At 35.0% G+C, this 25,567-nt stretch overlaps 1 protein-coding gene across 1 annotated transcript; it reads left to right on the top strand.

Annotated features, from left to right (window-relative positions):
• Positions 1-5: 5 nt before the first annotated feature.
• On the top strand, positions 6-25,560 carry RGS18 (regulator of G protein signaling 18). The gene is made up of 5 exons (XM_032262904.1): positions 6-380; positions 847-948; positions 1,994-2,055; positions 22,150-22,316; positions 25,116-25,560. The coding sequence occupies exons 1-5, from the start codon at positions 262-264 to the stop codon at positions 25,371-25,373; spliced, it is 708 nt and encodes a 235-aa protein (XP_032118795.1). The 5' UTR covers positions 6-261; the 3' UTR covers positions 25,374-25,560.
• The last annotated feature ends 7 nt before the right edge of the window (positions 25,561-25,567 follow it).

The following is a 25,567-nucleotide window of genomic DNA, read 5'->3' on the forward strand; positions in this document are numbered from 1 at the left end:
TTTATCTTGGAGACAAGAGCCATTTTGCAAATTTGTGGTATCATTTCCCTAAACAACTCAGGACCAAATTGTGCTTCATTTCCTCAGTTCTGCATTTCTGCAGAGGCAGAAAGAAACACAGCTCTCGACTTGTTTTTTGTAAACATTACTGAAAGAGTTGTGATAACTTTTTATTCTACCATGTATACATATGGAATAGCATTAACAAGTGAAATAGAGAAGGATGTAATAAATTAGACATTTCTTCATTTTAGAAAGAAGATGGGAACAACATTGCTTTTCTTTTCTCAATTAAATATGTGTGAATCAAAAGAAAAAGCTTTTTTCAAGTTAATGCATGGTTCAGGAAAAGAAGAAACAAGCAAAGAAGCCAAAATCAGGTAAAATTATAAAATTTTAAGTTAGCCTTATATTTTTAAAAGTATAATTGAGGTTGAATATTCATTACCACTTGTTTTTAAACTATTGGGTTGAAAATATATTGATCATATTGTCATAATTGGTGGAAAATACCTTTTTATTTCTTAGGAGTAAACAACTAACTGTTAAATCTAAAGTGTTTTCATTTAAAAAAAAAAGTAACAATTTTAGCTTCACGAAGGAACTAGTACAATCTTTATTGAAATATAACCTCAAATACTTGATTGTTGGGCAGCAAAAAGAGAAACATTTCCATATGTTACCCTACTTCCTCCATAAATATAGTACTTAAATGGGATCATGGGTGTGTCGGGGTGGGAATAGGTGGGAATGGGTGTTTACGAATTCCAAACTTTCCTGGTAGTCAGCAGGAGAGACTTTAACTGTCATCTAAATTGTCCTGACGCTGGGGCCTTTTTATTACAGAGCTAAGGAAAAAAGAAATAGACTAAGTCTTCTTGTGCAGAAACTTGAGTTTCATGAAGATACCCACTCCAGTAGATCTGGGCACTTGGCCAAAGAAACAAGGTGAATAAACGTTCAGTGTTTTAAGGAAGATTTTGCTGATTCTATCATTAAAGAGTTAAGAAAAGTTCAATTAGGTATTTCTATGTTATTGGAAATTGCACAGAAATATGAAGAAAGTTAGAAATTTCACTTGAAGAAACTAGAAATATTTCATAAAATTAAACCACTTGAATTACTACTTCAATTCAATAATACTATGAACACTTAAAGCTGCTCTTTAAAATTATATACCTGTCAGTTTTAAACGATATATTTTACTCCTTATAACCTGATAAAATACTCATTAAGATTTTCGCAATGCAATATTGTCATAGTGAAGAATATTCATCTCTTTCCTCAGTAGTTTGAAAAAAACACCCACATTATAGCAAGTAAAGCACAAATAAATAATGTCTTTTAATATTTAGCATTTATTTAATTCAGAAAAAAAGCAAAAGCCTTATACACTAGTTTCATACAAATTCTTCTAAATTTGAGTATAATCTAAAAAAGATCCAAGAAAATATATTCAATTCTCCACCTTATCAATATCTCTAAAATATTTCTTGTGTTAAAATATCTTATATTTCTTATCCCTTTGAAACTTTATTAGTCAAACTTCCTGTATCTCTTTAAAAAAAAATTTGTAGCCTAGTGTGGTAAGAGCTTCAAGGAAATTGCAGTATAATCTTTTTTTTTTAACTGAAAGATACTGTTTAGTTTTTCCTACTGCTGAATTTAAAGAGATAGTTGACCTGATTTCTTTATATTTGTTCTCTGTGCCTTTTAACCTAACAAAGGATTAATTTTTAATTAAAAAATAAAACAACTCACATATCCATAAGAAAACATTAATGTTATTTTAGCACATTATTCAACAGACAAATTCCAAAAGAAAACTGAACTTTTCAAAGTTTCTAATGTAAATACAACTTTCGTTATATTATAATCAAAGGAGAAACTGTGAAATATGATTGAAAAGGGCAGTACAATAGCATATGTTAGAACAGATTCAGAAACAGACTTTCTGCGTAGTCCATTATAAAACATTTTGTTTCTTGTACAGAGTCTCCCCTGAAGAAGCAGTGAAATGGGGTGAATCATTTGAAAAACTGCTTTCCCATAGAGGTTAGTGGTACTTTCACCAAATACTTTATTGCTTAATGGAAAACCACACCGACTATGCATGTAATTATACAAAACAAGAGGTGACAAAAATTTTACTAATTGGTAATTTTCAGTAATTTGATTTTCTGATCAACAGAAGTAATTAAATAATAGAAAAGTCAAATCATGGAATTTTTTAAAATTCTCATTTTGTTTAGTATTGCCTACTATGGATAAAATATTAGTTATTTATGCTGTAGTTTCAATTTTTAAATTTTTCTGATTTTTTAATCAAAACTTTGGTTTTATTAAATTCATGATTAACAAATTATTCATGTTAGTTTCATTGTTCAGTGATTAAAAATATAGAGTAATTTTTTGATGGACATTCAGGAAACCCACATAAACAGTTTCAAAAAGTATTTTATAAATTCATTCTGTACTTCATGGCAATTGTCTATTTTTAAGGCAGAATTTTGTAGAAAGGTTGAGAATCGGGCATGTATTTAAGGGGGAGCTTTGTCTACGAGATGGAGGGTGAGGACAAGCTTCAAGGCCTCCTTTGCCTCTGGAACACTATGCTAACACAGCGCGGCCTAGGAGGCAGGCTCCCTGGATTGCCAGTCTTTAGGGTCAGTTTACATAAGGCAGCAAGTGAGTGAACCCTGTTATCTTTACTCATTCTATGCTTTCTTGCAGATATAAACACTGAACTGAGCAGGGGATGGGGCTAGGCAACCACAGGATTTATTATTCTCCACCCTGAACTTGTCAAGAGTCTGCTAAAAAAGCAATGCTTTATCATTACCAAACATCCACTTCAAGCCCACAGCTTTTTTTTTGCACCTTGAACTTGTCCAGTTTCTTCCCTTAGTCTTTGTCTGAAATACAATAATTTCCCAGCTCTTCCAGACCCTTCCAAGATGAGACAAGTCAGACTACTCTAACTGCTCCTTATAGCACTGCCCGTGGCGTTCGCATTTTAAGGTGTTCACTGGAAGAAAGGATTCCTGTTGCCAGGACAGTTGGGAGTGGAATATTTTCTTAATTAGCCTCAAATACTGTGCGCCATTTAATGTAACAACAACTTTTCTTTTCTGACATGTTTTTCTTTCTGTTTTATTCCCCTCCTTAATTGTCCAACTCTTTATAATGCCTTGGTGACCTTTTAATGTTCTCCTGAATTTACTGATATAAGAATTCTACCTCTGTAGATGATCCAATGAAAATAGATGTCTACCTCTGACTTGTAGTATTTATAGGTAGAGAAATCAAGGCTTAAACTTAGGCCAGGATGTCATCAATGAGAATGGAGAGTAGTGATAAGAAAGTTTCTGCTGACAAAGTGTAACTTTTATTCCTCATACTCCACACTTTATTTCCAGTATAGAACAATTCCTCAATTCCTTTTTTTTTTTTTTTTTTTTTTGAGACAGAGTCTTGCTCTGTATCCTAGACTGGAGTGCAGCGGCGTGATCTCGCCTCACGGCAACCTCTGCCTCTTGGGTCAAGGGATTCTCCTGCCTCAGCCTCCAGAGTAGCTGGGATTACAGGCACAAGCCACCACACCTGGCTAATTTTTGTATTTTTAGCATGCTGGTCTTGAACTGCTGACGTCAAATGATCCAACTGTCTCAGCCTCCCAAAGTGCTGGGATTACAGGCATAAACCATCGTGCCCGGCCCCAGTATACAACAATTTCTTAACTATTGTTAAAATTCTTGCCAAATCTATGTCAAACTTGTCTCATACTCACTTTCTTGCTCACACTGTCTTGATTCAGTGTCAGATATGTTCTTAATAGATTAATTACCATGATTTGTGTAAAACTTGCTTCCAAAATTCATGTCCCCCAAATGTGTTTATTTTAAAATCTCCTCTTATAGCCAACATTTTGGTACCACACTGCCCTTAAGCCTCCTTACTAGTCAGAGAAGGAGGAAAAAAAAAGAGGACTGGGATTCAGTTCTTACAATATAAGTATTTACTAGAAGGAACCATATGTCTTTTCATCTGTGGATCCCTAATCCCAGACATCCCCTGAAAAAGAATAAAACTGAATTTGTTTCTACAAGTTAGTCCAGAGTTCCAGTGGAATTCGAGTTTTAGTTTTCTCCTGAAACATAAATGGTTATATAATCTTAGTTAAGCTTCCTAATCACCCTGACTTTCAGCTTCCTCAGCTGTAAATGAAGATAATGTTTCTAGTTCCAACAGAAATAGATTTCTGTCACGATTAAATGAGATGATGAATAAGAAACCAGTAAATCTTAGACACTACACAAACGTCAATGATTGTTGCTATTATAAAAAATAATAATTACTAATCAGTTTAATAATCCTTTTTCTGTTTCAAGTCTACTCACAACTAGATGAGGATCAATTGGAGGGTTAAAATTTCAATTGACAATAACATAGAGACAGGATTTATGTCACTTAATAAATTGGTATATAATAATTTCATCATACTTTCATTACTCATTCAAAACACAGAGAGATTTAACAGGGTAATTAGTGCTACAGAAAAGCCTCACCTAGCATTCTGTAATCTTTCTTCTTTACAAGTAGTAAAAAGCAAAAGGACAAAATCAAATCTGTTATGCTCGCTCTCTTTTCTCTACTGGTAATATTAAAGAGCATTAAACTACCAGCAATTTAAATCAGGAAGAGACATATTTAAAATAATCAGCACTGATCCATTGGATATTATCACCTTTCATGATTACATTGCTAAATATATTATATTGAATTCACAAAATTTATATTACCAGTATTATTTTACTCAATCCTCCCATCCAATTATTTTTAATTATAATGCTTATAATAATATTAAATTATAAAGCTTAAAATAATTACATAAAACAAGCCTTTTGGTTGCAATGCTTAAATTCAGTTTATTTGTATTTATTTGACCCCAGAAGAAAAACGTGTGTGTGAGAGAGTATATATATTTAAAGGGAAAGATCCTACACACACACACACACACACACACACACACACACACACACACACACTTCAAGAAAGACCTTGCTTTATCAAATGTTATAAAATTTCCCTTTGTAACATTTTTCTTTTATAAAATTTTATAAAATTGTGAACTTTTCTCAAAATCTGTATGCTATGTTTATTAAAAGGAAACAAAATTATATTCAGTTTAGTCAAATGGAAAATGAAGTGATAAATCAACCCAGATACATTGGAAATTTGGGTATTCAGTTTGACAAAAACGGTTAATACTAAAACCATCATAAACTGATTATTAGCAGCTTTAGGAATGAAACCACAGGATAGATGGTTTCCACCCTAGATTTTAGGGGAGTAATCAAAGTTCACTAGCTGAATAATAAGAGAAAGAGACTATCCAAACAGAGAATCGGTACAGAAATGGGGTGGTAAACAATGCAATTTACTTAAGGAATTAAAAACAAAATAACTCTTCATTGAAAAATATAATTTGAAAAGGGATGGTGGCTTAGGTTGATAGACAATATGTCCATGAGACCAAAACAGAAAGGTCGCTGATTTTTGCTCTATTCCACAGAAATCAAATGATTCAGGGAGGTGTTCTGATAATTCTATTTTATTCAAATTTTAGTCACATACTTTAACTCTTTTAAAATTAAAAAATGAGTAAAGTAGGAACTTTAGCTAATAATTACGTATCAATGTTGGTTCAGTAATTGCAACAAATGTCCCATACCAATGTAAGATGTTGATAATGGGGAAATTAAATGGGGAGTGTATGACCTTCTTCTAAATCCATACTACCTTCTGCAAAATAGTTCTGTAAATCTAAACATATTGTAGAAAGAAATACTTTAGAAAATGATCTCAAGCATGTTATATAGTAAATTTTCACACAATGAAGTCCACCAATAATTTAAATTCTGTTTCTTATTTGGTTCCATAAAGCTGTTATTAGTCTAATTTTTTTCTGCTATTTCTATTTATTGTCAAATTTGCCTGAAGTTTCAAAATAAATAATAAAAATGTACAGTTTAATACTACATATAGAGAAATAAGTAATTTATAAGGGCTATTTACATTTTAAAAGTAATAGTAAATCAAAAATGAAATATCACACTGTATCTGTTATTTATAATCACAAATTTCCAATTTAGTTTTTATTAGTCTTCTCATTATTGGCTTTATAAGTTAATTTTATCAATTTGAACTTATAAAATCAATTCATGCAGTAAAATACAGATGTATATCATACACTCATATGTGTTTTTATTTGTATACATATATGTATATGGCTCTGTGCAAGGCATCTCTGAAAGCAAAATGATATTGCTGTATAATACATAACTTTGAAAATAACTTGCTAAATAGTTTTAAAACTATTATGCAGAACTTGCAGTATATCATGTGTGCTTTAGAAGATCACTAAACGAGATTAAACACATGTATGCAAGAATTCAACAGGCAAAAGAAAAGCTAATTCCTGAGTTAAAGGCAAGAAGACAGTTAGAGAATAAGAGATTTTGACGTGATCTGGAGAAGCATAAGTTGACTTTGAGGCAAAGAGTAACAAACACATTGTATAATTAAGTTGAGAACAAACTTTGGAAGCCTTTGTGTGTAAAAAGATAACTCTGAAGGTTAGAGTTACACAGTTGTTATATAAAAGCTAAATTCAAAGTAAGGACCACTTTGGGAAAAAAAATGGATAAACTTGGTGACTTAATTAGTGTGTATGTGTGTCATAGAATGAGAAGATGAGGGACTAGGAAACAAAAAATAAGGATGAGCCAAAGATCCCTAGATTTTATTTTCATTATAATAGGAAGACGATGATGCCTGTAATAGATGTGAAATAGAGGTGGATAAACAAGATTTGCAAAAGGAGAACAGGGTAGAGTTTGAACATTTTTTGTCAATGGTAAACCTTATTAAAAGTTTTGCAGGGTTTTGTAAGTGCACACCTAGAATATAGAAGGCTGACTTATAGTTAAGATTTTCTAAGCAGCTCACATAGTTGATAATTCATTATCTGAAGGAGAATGTTATTTCTCATGAGGGGAATTTCCATCAGTTAGAAAATCTTCCTACTACATAACTGTTCATTTTTCCTGTGTACGGTTTTATCTAGCCATTGCTAATAACTACAACAGTTTTAACCTTTTTATGAATAACTATTTACTTAAAATTTTCACACTTGGAATTGTGATCCTAAGTAATTTCTTAAAACAATTCATAACATGTAAGACGGGAGTAGACTACGTAAGTCATTGCACATCCTGGATTTAAAAACACAAACTGACTGTATTTTGGAAAATACTTAGAACTAAGTTTGAGTAAGGACTACAAGGAAATACATACTTCAGTTTTGGGGAAGGAAATGAGTACTTCTTATATTTTTCACCTTGTGGCTTTTCAAGCAAGTTACAGTTCCTAATTTTTGGTTACCAATTTTCTGCAAGATAAAGAATTCCACAGCTCTAAAAATTTAAATTTCTGACTCAAGACGACCCATAACAAGCACTGAACTTTCTTTCTTCTTTTTTTTAGTTTTCGGAGTCTCGCCCTGTTGCCCAGGCTGGAGTGCAGTAGTGCAATCTTGGCTCACTGCAACCTCCGCCTCCCGGGTTCAAGCGATTCTCCTGCCTCAGCCTCCTGAGTAGCTGGGATTACAGGTGCACACCACCACACCCAGCTAATTTTTTGTATCTTTAGTAGAGATGAGTTTTCACCATGTTGGCCAGACTTGTCTTGAACACCTGACCTCGTGATCTGCCCACCTTGGCCTCCCAAAGTGCTGGGATTACAGGCATGCGCCACCGTGCCTGGCCAACAAACACTCAACTTGTTAATTTATCTAAAGTTTAGAAATAAATAAAACCCAGTCCAAATTATAATGGATCACATAAATCATTCATTATTGCAAACGAAATCACATTCTATGGCAAATCAGAGCTACAAACCAAAAGAAACAATGCAACTTAGTACTTAGGATATTACACGGTACTTGGGTTTCCAACTACATATTTTCTTGACTTTTTGTTTCATTTGGTTTCTTGGCATCAGAAAAATACTCCAACAGATGCCAGAGTTTCAATATAGAAACATGCAATTACAAGCATTTCATATTTGTATGACACATTGAGCCAGCTTCTTCCAGTGTGAATTCTAAACCCAGGTTCTATCAAGCACTTTGGCAGCTGCATTCACCACTGCTGCCTTCTAAGGACTGTTAGTAAGTTACTGCCTCTGTGTGAGAAATGGTTCCATTGTGAACTGACTTAATACAGCTGCCCAAAGTGAGTAAGAGAAACAGGAAGTAAGTAATGTGCTGGGGTAATCTTGCACAGCATTGCACATTACTTTTAAAAAGTTATTTACTTAAAATTTTAGTTAATAAACTTCTTTCTCATTCATCATTCATTTCTTGAATTAGTATTTTTTCTTTACTATTGTATTCATATTATGCCAACAAAATCCATTCACTTTAGTTCTGCATCATGATCCCTCAGAGGATACACAGCACTTTTCTGACGCTGACTTCATTTCAAATGTCCGTATCAAACACAAGACTCACCATGGTAACAAAGGGCTTTTGTGTTCCATTCCAGAGCCAAGAACATGGCACAGAGTCAACATTCATGCTTGTGAGTTAGTGAAAAACTCTATCTGAAATAATGTTTACGTTGTTTTCTGGAAGACTTCTATGTGAATTTTATGCAGGCTGACTTTCCTCTCCTGCTTTGACCAGAATAAGTCACTCTTGTCATTGTCCTTCCTCAGTCCTTGGTGCACACACGCCTGTCTTGCCCATTAATCTCCATATTCCTCTACAGTAAGGACTTTGTTTTCTTTATGGAAGTTTAGTTGTAAAGGTCCTGTAATTTGAAATAAGATGAACCTGGGTTCAAGCACTTGCACTGTCTTTTACCAGCTCCAAGATTTAATGCAAGTTAACTCTCTGAACGTTCACTTCTTCATCTATAAACATGAGTATAACAAGACTTACATGTACTCCATAGGGCTGATGTGAAAATTAAATGGAATTGTGCCAATAAAAGGCATATAGCAATATGCTAAGACCTTAATGAACATGCAAAACTCCTAACTATTGTAAATACTGTTTAAATATATAACACAATTCTCAGGTTCAGACTAAGTTGTTTTTCTTTTTTTTTTTTTTTTTCTTTTTTATCAGTAATTAAAAGGTAGGCCAAAAATTTATTTTAATAAATAACAATTTCAGGTGTCTGGCTTTTGGGCATTTTAGCTGTCAGTACAAAAATGTTATTATAATTCTGATCTGTTAATTAGAGAAGTAATGGTCATATTCTTCAGAAATTGTGACAATTATTTAATAACTCACTTTAGGAATAATTTGATATTTAAAAATCGATCAGTCCATTCTCATGCATGACCTATGGCTAGAGTGCAGTATATTAAAAACAAAAAAGTTGATCTCTTCACTGGGTCGGTGCAACTTTTTTTTATAAGCCAAATAAAGCATACTTTCTTTCCTCTTTGGAAACTAGATATGACCTTGAAACAGGTTGATTTTTTCTTGTAATGTAAGGGGCTTTTTATTTTGTCAACTTCGCTTCAATTTCCATTTAAATAGGAACTGAGGAACAAGGAAGGACAAGATAAAATCCTCTTATTGTGAAATTTGGACAGGCAGGACCTATATCATAAACAAACAGATCAATAGCACCCAATGATATGCGTTTTAATACCAGCAGAGGGCGCATTTCCATATGACTACTTGTTTTCTTTTTAATTAGGATTACCTGAAAATGTTCTCCCAATTATTTTGTTGTCCTGCTTCAAATTGTTTCTTAGTATCTAGCCAAGAGATTTTCTTCGGAAATCTACTTAATAACAGCTATCAAGCAAAACATACTAAGATACAGACCTGCCATAAGAAATAAGACATTTTAAAATTCTGTTTAAAAAACAATCTATCAGCTCCAAAAATAGGTATCAGAGATAAATTGAGATAACTTTTTTTAGAATTAAGTCTCGTAAAAAAATGGATATTAACTTAGAAAAAGGACAAATATGTTAGCAATCTGAAAGATGAAGTAAGTACAGGTGGTGAGTAGCTGGTTTCCATTATCTTAAATATTTATCAAGGGAAGAGTTCTCAAGAATATATTTTTTTAAGTACTTCTGCGCAGAGGCTAACTTAGCTAACTGCCTAAGGTTGAGTTCAGGCCAGTCGGTGCGTAGGTCACTGTTCTGTGTGGTGGTTTCCTTTTACAGACCTAGACATTTCCCCACATTTCAAACTGTACTTCAGTTACCATGTAGAGTTTGAAAGGCATGTGATATGGCTTGGTTGTGTGTCCCACCCAAATGTCATGTGGAAATGTGACCACTGAGGCTGAAGCTGAGCCTAACGGGAGTCATTTGGGTCGTGGAGTGAATCCCTCAGGGATGACTCTGTCTTGTCTTCACAGTAATAAGCAAGTTCTCAATCTATTAGTTAACATGTGAGCTGGTTGTTTACAACAGCCTGAAACCTTCTGCCTTTTTCTCACTCCCCGCCTTGTGATACACTGGCTTCCCCTTTGCCTTTCTCCATGAGTAAAAGCTTCCTGAGGCCTCATCAGAAGCTGAGCTGATGCTGGTGCCATGCTTGTACAGCCTGCAGAACAATGAGCCAAATCAATCTCATTTCTTTATAAATTGCTCCGCCTCAGGTGTTCCTTGAGAGCAATGCAAAATGAACTAACACAGCATGTCAGCATGTTTTGTTTTAGCCTCCTTATTTATTCCAGATCACTATACAAGACAGAGGGGGAAAAATTAAAAACAAACAAACAAAAAGACACTAAAACCAGATAATAAATAATGATGCCACTCCTGCAGTTACATAATGGAAGAGAAAGGAATTCTCAAGCTGCTCAAATTACCAATCAGCAGCCAAACGATACTTATTCAGCTTATTTCCTAGAGTCATCAGTCTAAGGCTGCAGTTTCACTTGAAGTTTTGCCACAATACTGCAATTCACTTTTCAAAAATTAAAGGAATATAGTCTTGGCCAATTCACTGACACAAACTGCTTTTGTAAGTCCAGTTTTCAAATGCAGACTGTGAAAGGAGGTATGGGAAGGAAAATCAAATGGGAACATTCTAAGGAACAATGAACCCTATAGTTGCTTATGTGCTTGTTATTAATAAGCCACAGTAAAACCAGCACATTTGACACCCTGCTGTTCACTTTGGCAATTATTTTGGTAGCTAGCCCATTAAGTATACTCTGCAACCTATGTATTTCTAGATATTTGGAGGAAATGTACAACCTATCAAATTGCTTCAGAGAACTATTGTTCATTTATACGTCCCTTTTACATTCTGAGAAAAGCATATTGCTCAGTGCGAGAAATAAATCTTGAAAATAATACAGTAACTGAGCTAGAGAAAGAAGAGCAACTTGATTACTCCTGCTTCTCCGTGGTCAGGGTTTGCTGACTCATTCAGGAATCTCTTAGCAGTAAGCCCTTCATCGGACAGTTGCGTTTGACTAGAAATTATCTTACTAGCATCTCACGACTGCAGACAAGTTCTGTAAGTTGCTTGTCAGTTTTCCAATGCCTCCTCAAATTCTTGTTGAGCCCTACCTTCCCTTGTCTCTCTAGTTTCTTAGCTAACATGTTAACTACTAACATGTTAGTTCTGGTCAATGTACTGAGGAAAAGAAATGGCAGCATCTCCCTTTGATTGCAAACCTCCCAATGGAAGATGCAGTGGTGAGGAAGAGACGATGTTTTCCTTTTCTCACGGTAGTGGCTGGAATCATTCCGTACTATAAAGCTTAGGGATTTCCGGAGGTTGTCACGTCTTTGTCTAACAACTGATTTCCTTAACGGTAAGTTCCTGGAACTCTAATACATTTCAAAAGTTTGCTAACAACATTAAAACAGATGGTTCATGACAAAGAGGACAAGGTCTACATAAAGGATATATAAATGGCGATACACAAAGCGTAACTTGAGGATGGTATTAGTCTCCTGTTGCTGCTGTATCAACTTACCACAACTACAGTGATTAAAATGGCACAATTTTATTATCTTACAGTTGTGTAAGTAAGAAGCCCAGCATGGGTTTGATCAAAATAAAATCAAGATGTCAGCAGGCTGTTCTTTTTTTGGAGGGTTTAAAGAAAAACCCCTTTACTGCTTTTGGATTGCTGGCAGAATTAATTTGTTTGCAGTTAGAGACCAACTGCTTCCTTCCTTTGCTGGCTGCAAACTGAGGATCATTCCCGCTGCTATGGTCTGGATATGGTTTGTTCCCCCACCCCAAATCTCATGTTGAAATTTGGTTCTCAATGTGGTGGTATTGGGACAGGGCACCCAGGGGACTTGTTTCTGTCATGGGAGAAGATACCCCAGGAACGGCTCTGTGCAGTTTCAGCCATAGTGAGTTTTCACTCTTGAAAGACTGGATTATTTCTCAGGGGAATGGATTAGTTCCCTGGAGAGTAGGTTGTTATGGGTCAGGATGCCCCTCGGGTTTGATTCCTCTGTGCCCTTGCCCACTGCTTCTTTGATATTCACAATGTTTCAACCCAGCACAACACCCTCACCAGAAGCCAAGCATATGCCAGCAGGCCTCTTATACCACCTCCATAGCTGTGAGTAAAATAAACCTTTTTCTATGTAAACTACCCAGCCTCAGGTATTCCTTTATAATAACACAAAACAGACTAAGACACCCACCTTCTAGAATACACTGCGTTTCCTGACTCATCTTCTTCATATGCAAAGCAGCAGCACAGTCAGGTCCTTCGTAGGTCACATCTCTCTGACCTACTCTTTTGCCTCTTCTACTTTTAAGGACTCATGTGATTAGATTGGATCTACCCGATAATCTCCCCCATCTCGAGGTACTGAACTATGTTCAGTTCCTTTTTTCACACAGGTCTTGAAGATTAGGGCATGAACACTTTGGAGTGTTATTTTTCTGCCTACCAAAGAAAACAACACCTTCCGGAGAAAATATACATACATATATATAAAAGTGAAATCTGGAGTGATTGAACTAATCTGAAACTCAGTTTTCTCATCTATGAAAATGAATACAAGACATATTCCATGTATCTGTTATAAAAATTAAATGAGGTGATGCATATAAGTAACAACCTTTAAAACCTCTAGCTATGTTATCAATGCAAAACCTTAGTTATTGCCATAATTTTACCAACAGAAATTCGTTATACTTGATTCATTTTATATGGAACTTTTTATATTAGTAATAGTCATTGACCATTAGGAATAGTTCTAGAGAGCGATAAACATTTTTTAAAATGTGGCAATCTAAGTTAAAAGGAGTTGAACAAAGAAAGTTACAACACTTATTTCAACTTTTTTTCAGTCATAATGCCAGAATAGTTGCACCTTCTTTATAAATAGTTGGATTTTTAAAAATATACTTTGTGCAGAATCTTTGCATCTATAATCATGAGAGATATTGTTTATTTTCTTTCCTTCTTTCTTAGTCTTTACTTGCTTTTTATTTAGGAGAGTGTCACGTTTTGGTATTAGTTACCCTTATCTCATAAAATGAGATGGAAAGTGTTTATCCTCTCTTAAATGTCTTGAAGCAATTGTGTAAGATTAAAATACTTTTTTTTTCTTAAATGTTTGATGGAATTTACTAAACTGGGGCCCAGGCATTTTTTGGGGGAAAGAAATGTTTTGTTATAAAATCTATTAATTGAATTAGGACTACCAAATCTTCCACTTCTTCAAGTGTCAGTTTGGGTAGGTTTATTGTTTTCTTAAGCAATTTGCCTATGAAATATAAATTATATTTACTGACATTAAGCCATTCATAATGTTCACTTGTTTGTAGTATCTGTAAGATCTGTAGTATTATTTATGGTTTGCTTCGTAATGCAAGAGTCTTCTTGGTAGGGGTTCTATTTTATTAATGTTTTAACAGAACCAGGTTTGGCTCTGTTAATCTTCTCTATAGTTTTTCTATTACATGTATTTTTCCTCTTTTCTAGGAAAAGAGCCCCTCTCAACTGACCCCAGTGTGTGATGCTCCTCTCCCTGAGTCCATGTGTTCTCACTGTTCAACACCAACCTATGAGTGAGAACATGTGGTGTTTGGTTTTCTGTTCTTGTATCAGTTTGCTGAGAATGATGTTTTCCAGATTCATCCAAATCCCTACAATGGACATGAACTCATCGTTTTTTATGGCTGCATAGTATTCCATGGTGTATATGTGCCACATTTTCTTCGTCCAGTCTATCATTGATGGGCATTTGGGATTGTTCCAGGTCTTTGCTATTGTACACAGTGCCACAATGAACATACGTGTGCATATGTCTTTATCATAGAATAACTTATAATCCTTTGGGTATATACCCAGTAATGGGATTGCTGGGTCAAATGGAATTTCTATGTCTAGGTCCTTGAGGAATCACCACACTGTCTTCCACAATAGTTGAACTAATTTACACTCCCACCAACAGTGGAAGAGTGTTCATATGTCTCCACATCCTCTCCAACATCTGCTGTCTCCAGATTTTTTAATGATTGCTACACTAACTGGTGTGAGATGGTATCTCTGTGGTTTTGATTTGCATTTCTCTAATGACCAGTGATGATGAGCATTATTTCATATGCTTGTTGGCCTCATATATGTCTTCTTTTAAGAAGTGTCTGTTCATATCCTTCACCCACTTTTGAATGGGTTTGTTTTTTCGTCATTTCTTTAACACTTAGTTTATTGTGTTTAACACCTATTTATCACAAACATATTGGTTATTGTGTGCTTATTTTCAAATATTTGTTTTCGTTTTGTTTGTATGTATGTACTAATGTCAATTATTAATTCAAACCCCTTGTGGGCAAAGGACATGTTTGTAAGGTATCAAGCTTTTTGAAATTTATTTAGACTCATGAGTCTAACACATAGCCTGTCTTTGTGCATTTGGAAAGATGTGTTGGGTAGAGCATTTGTAATTGTCAATTAAGTCAATTTAGTTAACAATGTTTAAGTTTATATACTGTCATTGATATTCTGTCTGCTTTTTCCATGAATTAACGAGTAAGCATAATTAAAATATACACCTAAATTGTGATTTTTTTTTCTACTTCTATTAGTTCTGTTGGTTTGCTTTACGTATTTTAAAGCTCTAAATTAAGTTCATATATATTTAGGATTGTTATGCACTAGTAATAATTGGCCACTTAAAAATTAAAAAATAGAAATACTCTTTATTTTGAAGTCACTTTTTCAAGACACGTGAAGATTTTTTATTAAGATTTCTTATGCTTAACCTCTGCAGTGTAACATTTTTATCCTTTTTCTTCATCTTCCTGACATTTTTATTTAATGTGTCTCTTATTGCCAATATATAGTCTGTTTTTACTTTTTAACCCAGTCATATAATCTCTGACTTCTAATTGGAATGTTTAGCTCATTTAAATGTTATATCATCCTTGATACACATGGGATTGCATCTAACATCTTACTGTTTATTTTCCCTTTGTTTCCTCATTTTGTTGTTGTTCTTTTTCTTTTCCTCCTTTCCTACCTTATTTAGATGAAGTAAATCTATCTTCTGCCCAACTGTCTGCTTGCACACCCATCCCTTCTGCAGTCTTTAATCTGTTGCCACGACCATCTAATAATTTTTGAATTTTAAATATTTTACATTTTATTTCCAGAATTTCAATGTGATTATTTTTTATAATTTAAATTTTGTCTCATGTCTTTTTTAACCTTTGTATTTAAAAAATATTATAGGGGCTCTTTTAAAGTTTTTGCTGGCTATTCCCAGCATTTTAGATACCTCATAATTGCTTTTTATTGATATTTTGTAATCAAACAAAATATTGATCATGAGTTTTGAAAATATCCTTACACGACTAATTTTTTTATTGTATGTGACCATGGAGGAAGACGCAGGAGTAGATTGTGTGGTCTTCCTTTAAAGAGTATCAAATCATCTTTCTGGAAATTAATTAAATCACTATTGTATCCTCTTGATTTTTTTCTGGCCAGTTTGATCCTTTAAGGCTGGTATCTCTCAGAATTTTCTTAGTATTAGGCCAAGACCTTTCTTAGCACCAGGAAAAAACAGAAACATGACCAGAAACATGACCTTTCTTTGGCATCTGTCCCAAGAGCCAGAAATCCAACGTCATCCAGACCTATCAAAACTCTCATATCTCCATTTACCTCAGTCTCATAGCGGGTATCCTCGTCAAGACTTCACAAAATTTGCCCTGCTCATGTGCAGCTCAGCCCTCAGTGAAGGCTCTGCAGGAAAACCGCATGCAGGCTTCTGGGTCCTTTTATACGCAGAATCGCTTTGCACTGGTCACTATTCAAGCCACCTATATCCTGGGCTACAATTTTGATTACTTGCACAAATCCAGTATGATAGAACACGGATACAACTAGTTAGGCAAAGCGACTTTAGGACTGACACACGGCAGCAAGGGATAAGAGAAGCCTAGTATTCATAATGAGCTGCTCCCCCAACGCTCAGGAAAGCTGCTAAGAGTGAATTAAATCTTGTCTGTGATGTTCCAACTGCACTGCAGCTGAGGGATCCCAGAAAGCAGCCTGTCCTGGGTTGCATGCCCCAAGGAATACAGGTATCCCTGGGCTAAAGTGTCAAAGAAGAGCCTATTTTATGGTGGCACAGGAACAGAGCAGGGTTATTCCTTTCATTTCTTCTTGTCTCAGGGTGAGAACTACAAGTGAGAAAGAGCGCGAACAAGTTGGTACAAGGGCACCAAAGCTATCCTGTACCTTCTGCACGTCTCCCCTTTCCAGTACCCTGACCCCCAAATTCCAAGTAATCATAATGCCCGAACTCTTATCTCTGTCTTTTCAATTCAGCAAGACTTCTTACTTTGCTCAGCCTCGTCTTCATGCGTTTCAGTCTTAAAAATGCCCCCAGGTAGAAAGCCAGGGCAAACCTAGCACTCACTTCAGGTGTTTTTCTTCTCACCTGGTGCCAGGTGTGTTGTTTGAAAATGACTGCCTCAATATTGTGTCTAGTTTTACAGTTATTTGTGATAGGAGAACAACGCTGGTTCCTCTTACTTTGCAATGACTCTCCTTCATAGTTCAATAGTAACGTGTTCTTCTATTTAAGGTAGGGCTCTACAGATTAACTATCAAATCGAGGACTTTGTCCACTTCTTAAATTGCTTGTCTCTACTACCTAGACCAGAATGTCTGGAACATAGCATGTGATCAATATTGTTTCAATGAACTAATGAGTTATTTTGTGGGGAGTTCAGTTTGCAAACAAACATATTTCATAAAATGGTTGACCAAAGTAAGAAATATGTTATGTTTAAATAACTCATGGTGACATTCGAGAGAGAGCAGTGTACCTCCAGAAATGTTTGTCAGCTTGTCCAAAGTCATAGAGACTGGAATTTACCACAAACTCCAGCCTCACACGTTCTCAAAATTCATGCTGTCATCTTGTTAGCAGGCCAGGAAGGACCCAATTCTCAGTAGAAGGCTCAAATTGGCAAAACTCATGAGGCTGAATTCCAAACTAATAATACAGATTCAGAAATAAAACTGTCACTGATAGCCACTTCTCTACCTTTTCATATGATTGAAGCAGCCAAATTGTAATAAAAATTTTGCTTGCCAAGCATGAAACTAGAACATTAATTAAATGTTTAATGCCATCCAGCTAAGAGTTGACTTTTTAAATAAACTGGTATATTTTTAATTACATGTTTCTGTCCATATTCAAAATAGGACAAAATTTTGTGGATTTTTGTTTTACTTTTTGCTTTGTAATGTTAGTAGCTCTGATTGCCCATGTCTCTTGTAAATATAATAGTCTGATATTTCTAAGACATAAAACATTTCCTGGAACTGTTTCATGTTTTTAAAAAACAATCCTGTATTTTTTATCATCAGTTCAATTATTTGCTGATAATTTATTTTAGTATTATTAACTAATTATTGGGTCATTTTTCATGTTGGGTACTGGAAATTTCGTGGCAAATTAGACAAGGGTCTTCATCTTATGTATCTTACAGTGTGGCCTGGAAAACAGTTAACAGGCAACTGTAGCACAATAGTTTAAGTTTACCCAGCACGCTAGAAGGCCATATATGAAGGGCACCCAGCTTATTCTTGAGAGATTGGTGAAGTCTTCCCAGACTTGAAATATACTTTAAACCTCAATGAATATAGACTGTATGGACCAGATTAATAAAATTGCTTTAAGGAATTAGAATAGGAAGGGAAATGTGTTCTCATCAGGAGCGAAACCTAAGAGATTCAGGAATATGGCACATGAATGCAACTATACATGTTTCTCTGTGAGTGGAGCTTAAATCAATGTAAACAAATGTAGCAGGAAGACATGAATGCTATTGGGAAATTTTAAACAACAAAGAATCATAATAAAATGTGTACTGTAGAAAGATATTATTGACTAGAATGTGGATAATTCACTGGGAGGCTGGAGGAAGAGACAAGGAAATCCTAAAGTCAAAGTCACCAGTTAGGAGGTTTTTATACTAATTTGTGTGAGAAATAATTCTGGTCTAAATAAAAGTAATTACAGATTGCACAAAAATAAAAAGACAGATGTCAGATATATGAAAGAGGATGTTTTATAAGATTTGATTATCAACCGTGTGTGAGGTAAGAGGAAGATTAAGCACCCCTGAGAATAAATGCCAGGGTCCAGTTTGCACCCTGAGTGGGTAGTGTCATTAAGTGGGAAATGTATGCCGGGAAGGTTTTGGGTAAAGATGATGAATGCGCCATTGATATGACTAATTCAGTGGTCAATTCAATATGCTTTTCACATGTTGGTTGACATGAACTTGGAACCCAAGAAAGAGACTTGAAATAAGCTCTAAGAATCATCTGCATATCGACTGAATTTGAGTGTTGAAGTAATTTTTCAGGAAACGAATTTAAGGGAAAGATAAAGAAGGATAAACTGAGAAGGATTTGGGGATGCAATAGTCAGAGGTGTAATAGGAAACTCTGGAGCTTAGCTGCCATTGAAGAGAATTGCAGGCAATTCTCTACCATGCCTGCTGTTGTAGAGAGATGAAATAACATATGGACTGGAAAAAAATGTTCACTAAGTATAACATTAAATCAGTTTGGCAACAATAATTTAAGTCAAGTGTTGAATAGAAACCACGTTTTTGTCTGTTGGGAAGTCAATGAGATAAAGGGGATTAAGAAACTAAGTGTGGAAAACGTAATCAAAGATTTTATATTTGTAGGGAGAAAAGATATGTCAGTAGCTAGAGGAATATTGGAAGTTAAGATTTTAAAAAATGATTTCTTGTAAGAAGATTAAAATATTTTAATACTATCAACATGTAAAACAAAAAAACTTTGCTTTTCAGAATTGTTTGTAATGCCTCATTTTGTCTGCAGGTGTTAACCAGATGCATAAAGTACAGTCGGATGTGAGAAAAAAAGGAGTTCAGGAAAAATTTCAAGAGAGAATATGGGAGAATGGGGAAGATAAAGGAAAGAAGAAGGAAAAGAAGGAAGGAAAAAAAAGAGGGAAATTATTTCCTTTACAGTCATAAAGGAAATAATTTTAGCAAACATCACATTTAAGGGGATCAAAGGGAGCTAAACCTAAACAGACAACACACAAATAAACGATCAGACAGTAGGAACTAGGAGATACGGCATCCTACAGTCCCATGTGGACGAGTATTTGAAAAAGGAGGGGTCAGTAATATCAGACGCTGCCAAGTGGGAAGTCCAGATGGGACTCATGATATTTCCTTATGCAATAACTTACATAAGGAGAACAGAAAGAGAAATAGGCTATAACTAGAGAGTAAGAGCGAATCTAAAGAAAGATTGCTAAAACTCATTTAAATCCAACTCAAATGTGATTTACTCCGAGAAAGTTTATCTGAAAAATCCATTAGGAACATATTTCCATTCCCTCAACATTCCTATAGTGCAACTACCATACACACAAGCAATTTCACCTCTTGGAATTTAGTCCAAAGAAGTAAAGACTCGTGTACATTTTTAAAAACTATACATAAATGTTTATTGTAGATTTATTTGTAATAACTAAAAAAACAAAAATAACTCCATGTTTCCTTCAATGGCAGAAAGGTTAGACAAATGGTAGTATATTCGTATCATGGAATATAATACAGCAACAAAAAGAAACACACCACTGATACATGCCTCAGCCTGAATCAATCTCCAGAGAATCATGCTGCGTGGAAAACAGAAACATCTCAAACAACATATACTGTATGATTTAATTTATGTAACATTCGTGAATTGACAAAATTATAGCAATGGAGACCAGATTAGTGGTTCCTTGGGGTTAAAAGGAGTTACATGTGGGGAGATGTAATGTGATTATAAAAGGGCAACATGAATTATACTCATAATTTTCTGTATCTTGATTATATTAATTAATGTCACTATCTGGCTGTGATATTTCGCTGCAGTTGAAAGTTGTTACATTGGTGAAAACTGTCTAAAGAGTACATGGGGTCTCTCTTGTAATTTCCTACGAGTTCACGTAAATCTATAATTTTCTCTAAATAAAAAAGCCTTTTAAAAGTTAATTTAAAAGGCTTAAAAATAAGCATACTGTTAAAAAAATAGTTGAAAGAGCCCCAGTTTTGAAGTCACATTGCCTTGGGGTTGAATCCAAAGTCTGCCACTTTTTTAGTTATGTAAATGTCATCTTGGTGAGCCTTAAATAAAAATTATCAAGATTACCATCATCATCACAACCACCATTACTAAAATCCTTAGGGAGTTCTTAATATGTCCTATTTACTGTTCAAAACACTTTGTGCATTTTAACACATTTAATTCTCTCAACAGCCCTATGAGGTAGGGATCATTATTATCTTAATTTCGAATATTGAAAAAACTAAGATACAGAAAGAAAAGGTAATAATGCTTAGGGCCAAATAGTAACTAAATGAACATGAATTTGAGCCCAAGCAGTGTTACGTAAGACTTGATACCTGCCCCTAACATTTATGGGGCAAGACAAAAAGTGAAAAAGAGGCCCCATACTGTATGTGTAACTGTTTAAAATATATATATTACAAATATACTTTGTAAGCCACTTGGAAGATTATGTTTGAATTTAAAATGTTCAGACACTTAACAGTTCTACTCTATAAACATCACTTACCATGTTTTCCTTTCCACCCATTATTTGGTTTCTGTGAGCAGCTCTTTGCACATTTGAGTACACACTCCAGGCTGCAAATTAAAACCTTGTTCATACTCAGGCCTGAGGTATGAATACCAGTGAGTCTGTGTGTTTTTGTTTTTGGTAGATGGACATGGAAAAAACACTGTGCAAATGCTGGAAGCACAGAGCTTTTAGTCAGGGAATCCCAAGATCCTGAATACCAGAGTCCTGGTGTGGAAGTAGGTAGGATTCGTTCCAACTGTAATGGCTTCTTGACACTGTGGAATCGCCCTTCACACTCTGGGAGGGGAATGGATAAAAGAGACACAGAGTCATCCGTGGCAGCGAAATTCCCTTTCTGATTTTGCCTGACACGCTGAAGAATGCGCTCATGGTAGAGGGCATGAAAAATAAAAACTAAGGCTCAGGGGCTGGCCGGGGAAAGGTGCCCATGTGGCCGCAAGAGGAAGAGGACGTGGAATGGGAGGTGGGAACATCTTCCAGAAGCCAAGATAATTTTCTCCGTTGAACAGAACGTTGCCCTTTTTTCTTTTAGGTTATCTGAGTTCATTGGGGTGGGTGCTTGTGTATATGTCCTAGGTATTCTTTTGACATTTCTCTTTAGATCAGGGAAAATGTTAAGCTATATAAATCTGGGGTGGGGGGGTTGTTCAAAAAAAAAAGACACAAAGTGACGTCCATTGTAAAGGGTCCCTCTTACCCTTAGGCCTAAAGTCAAACTTAAGCCTGAGTGAGACACTGGCCTTATTTCAACGGGAATAATGCTTGCCTTTTATAGTTGTGAAAACTACATGAGGTCTCTCACGTATATTGTGGAAGACGTGTGCTACGGTGCTACATTACAGGGAATATGTAGCTTTTCTGTTAATATTTGCAATTATGCTTCATTGTCAATCAGTAAATGTTTCCAACATTAATATTATTTTATAGTCGTATCATTTATTTTCTTGATAGATGGACTGGAGGCTTTTACCAGGTTTCTTAAAACTGAATTTAGTGAAGAAAATATTGAATTTTGGATAGCTTGTGAAGATTTCAAGAAAAGCAAGGAACCTCAACAAATTCACCTTAAAGCAAAAGCAATATATGAGAAATTTATACAGACTGATGCTCCACAAGAGGTACAGTAAAGATAACTGTAAAATGCATAACTGCTTTCAAAACTTTTAAGATAATAATTTTATTTTTAAATATGTGAACTATATTTTCCCAACTTATTTTTATTTTATGATTGACATTTAATAATTATACATGTTAATGGGATACAGTGTGATGTTTTGATACATGTATGCATTGAATAATGATAAAATCAGAGTTAGCATATTCATCAAATTAAAGATTTATCATTTCTTTGTGGTGATAATATTCAATATCTTCTTTTCTAGCTATCTTGAAATATACCATGTATTATTATTTGCTGTACTCACCCTACTACATAATATAACACTAGAACTTATTCTTCCTATCTATCTGTGTGCCTGTTGATCAATCCTTTCCCATTCTCCCATCCTTCCTACCTTACCTAGCCCTTGCTAACCACTATTCTGCTCTCTACTTGTATGTGAGCTGCTTTATTAGATTCCACATCCAAGTCACATCATGTAGTATTTACCTTTGTGAGCCTGGCTTATTTCACTTAATATAATGTCCTCCAGGTTCATTCATGTTGTCATAGATGACAGAGTTTCATTTTTATATATCTCATGAATATTCCATATATACCACATTTTCTTTATACATGTATCCTTTGATAGATATTTAGGTTGATTTCATCTCTTGGATATTGTGAATAGTGCTAGAATAAACATGAGAATGTAGATATTTCTTTAACTTGCTGATTTCAATTCCTTTAGATATATACCTATAAGTAGAATGGCTGGATCATGTGGTAGTTTCATTTTTCATTTTGAGGAGCTCTCATGCTATTTTCTGTCATGGCTGGACTAATTTACACGCCCACCAACAGTGCATGCGTTTCCCTTTCCCCACATCCTCACCAACATTTGTTATTTTTTGTCTTTTTCAATAGCCATTCTAACTGCAGTGAGTTGATATCTCATTACGGTTTCTACTTGCATATTCCTGATGGGTAGTGGTGTTGAGCATTTTGTCTAAAATGGCATTTTATGTCTTTTTTTTAAGAAATGTCTATTCAGAGCTAAACTTTTGAGATAATCTGCTTTTATCAAATTTGTACCCCCATATATTCTACCCGAATGTTCATGATGTTGCCTGAGCAAAGATAATTATTCATATAGAGTTATCCATACAAATGGAATACATTGTGAGATATTATCATAGAAGGAAAAGGATGATTAAAGTCACTCCTCAGAGTTATTTTCAATCTGGACTAAAAGTGAATAGAATTAATTGCAACATTTAGATTCATTCACTTCTTCCTATTAATCACTTTAGCACAAGCAACCTCTTATAGAAACTAAAGTTTTCTGTAAGTGATGAAATCAAGAGAAATCAAGAAGTTTGCATCATGTCACATTTTAATTTTGGCTCATCTATTTATACAGAGTTTTGTTTGCTTCAGGGCTACTTTAAAGACAAGTTTAAAGAAAACTTTTATAATAGAGAGATGAAGCAAACCTAACTAGGCAAGTTTTCAAGTGGAAAACAATTGAGATTTCTTTTCCTCCAAACTCAGTGTGAAGTAATTGTGATACAATTGCTAAAATGGTTATAAGACTAGCTAATATGACTTGACTGCCCTCAAATATTATTTAAATAAGACTTCTATGTTTCTATTATATGTTTTATAAATAGCGCTTCTCCCAAAACCAATGTTTTACATAGATTTTTTTTTTAAAGGCAGCCAGTTGCACTGTGTTATGAGCAAGAGGAAAGAAAGCCCTACCTGAAAACCTACCACCATTAGAACCAGATACATATGTAGTGCTATAATCCACGGCATTAAAGAATTTTATATCTTTAAAACACATTCATACTGCAGCACATGTTTGCTTGGAAGAAAGCATCATAACATAATGAAATGAGCACTGGAATCAATAGAAGCCTCATATTAAAATCTGAAATATGCCCGTTCTTATTCTTTCTCATGATTCAAATAATTTAACCTCTGTGAGGTTTAGTTACCTTATTTGAAAGTAAGTTAAGCTTTAATTATTTCTATGATCCTTAGCATTGCAATATTCCATTATTCTAAATTAGTGGAGACTAAGAAGGACCAGGAATACCAGGAGAGATGACCCAGATGAAATGCTGGTCCAGAACAGAGGAAAATACACAAGCATCCACAGTAGGCCATTCTTGCACTGCCATAAACACCAGTGTTCACAACAGCAATGTTCACAATAACCACAATGTGGAAAAACTCAATTGTCTCAACTGTCCCAAATGAATGGATAAGCAAAACGAGGCATACCCGTAGAATGGAATATCCACCACAGAGAGAATGAAGTTTTTGATATATGCTAGTAAAAATAGAAACACCTGAGACTAGGTGATTTGTAAGAAAAGAACTTTAACTAGCTCAGCATCTGCTTCTGAGAAGATCTCAGGAAGCTTCCAATCATGGCTAACACAGAGAGGGAGCAGTTACCTCACATGTCAGGAGCAGGAACAAGAGAGAGAGTGAGGTGCCACACACCTTTAAACAGTCAGACCTTGCCAGAAGCCACTCACCATAGCAAGGACAGCACTAAGGGGATGGTGCTAAACCATTCACGAGAAATCCACCCCCATCTCCAGTAACTTCCCACCAGGCTTCACCTCCAGTGCTGGGGGTACAACTCAACATCGGATTTGGGCGGCGTGTGCACATCCAAATTATATCAGCTTCCAAACCCACTATGCCCACTCCAACATTGCATTAGTCCTGTGCTGTTTCTCAAAGTTTTTTACATAAGCATATTAACTATAATTATACTTTTTTTGTCCTGTTTATCCAGGTTAACCTTGATTTTCACACCAAAGATGTCATTACAAAGAGCATCACTCAACCCACCCCTCACTGTTTTGATGCTGCACAAAGCAGAGTGTACCAGCTCATGGAACAAGACAGTTATACACGTTTTTTGAAATCTGACATCTATTTAGACTTAATTGAAGGAAGACCTAAGAGACCAACAAATCTTAGGAGACGATCACGCTCATTTACCTGCAATGAATTCCAAGATGTAAAATCAGATGTTGCCATTTGGTTGTAAAGAAAATTGATTTTGCTCATTTTTATGATAAACTTGGACATCTGCTTCTAAGACATAGCATGTTTAAGAATTGGTCCCATCTTTTAAACTGAGATATATCATGTGAAATGATCTTAAAATGTAAAAATAAAACTTTTTGCTAACAAAATACATACTAGATCTGCCAATATAGCTGGTAAAATCCTCTGCTTGAT

This window comes from Sapajus apella, unplaced genomic scaffold (genome assembly GCF_009761245.1).
Source record: "Sapajus apella isolate SASKATOON/1434 unplaced genomic scaffold, GSC_monkey_1.0 scaffold132, whole genome shotgun sequence".
In the NCBI taxonomy this organism is placed as follows: domain Eukaryota; kingdom Metazoa; phylum Chordata; class Mammalia; order Primates; family Cebidae; genus Sapajus; species Sapajus apella.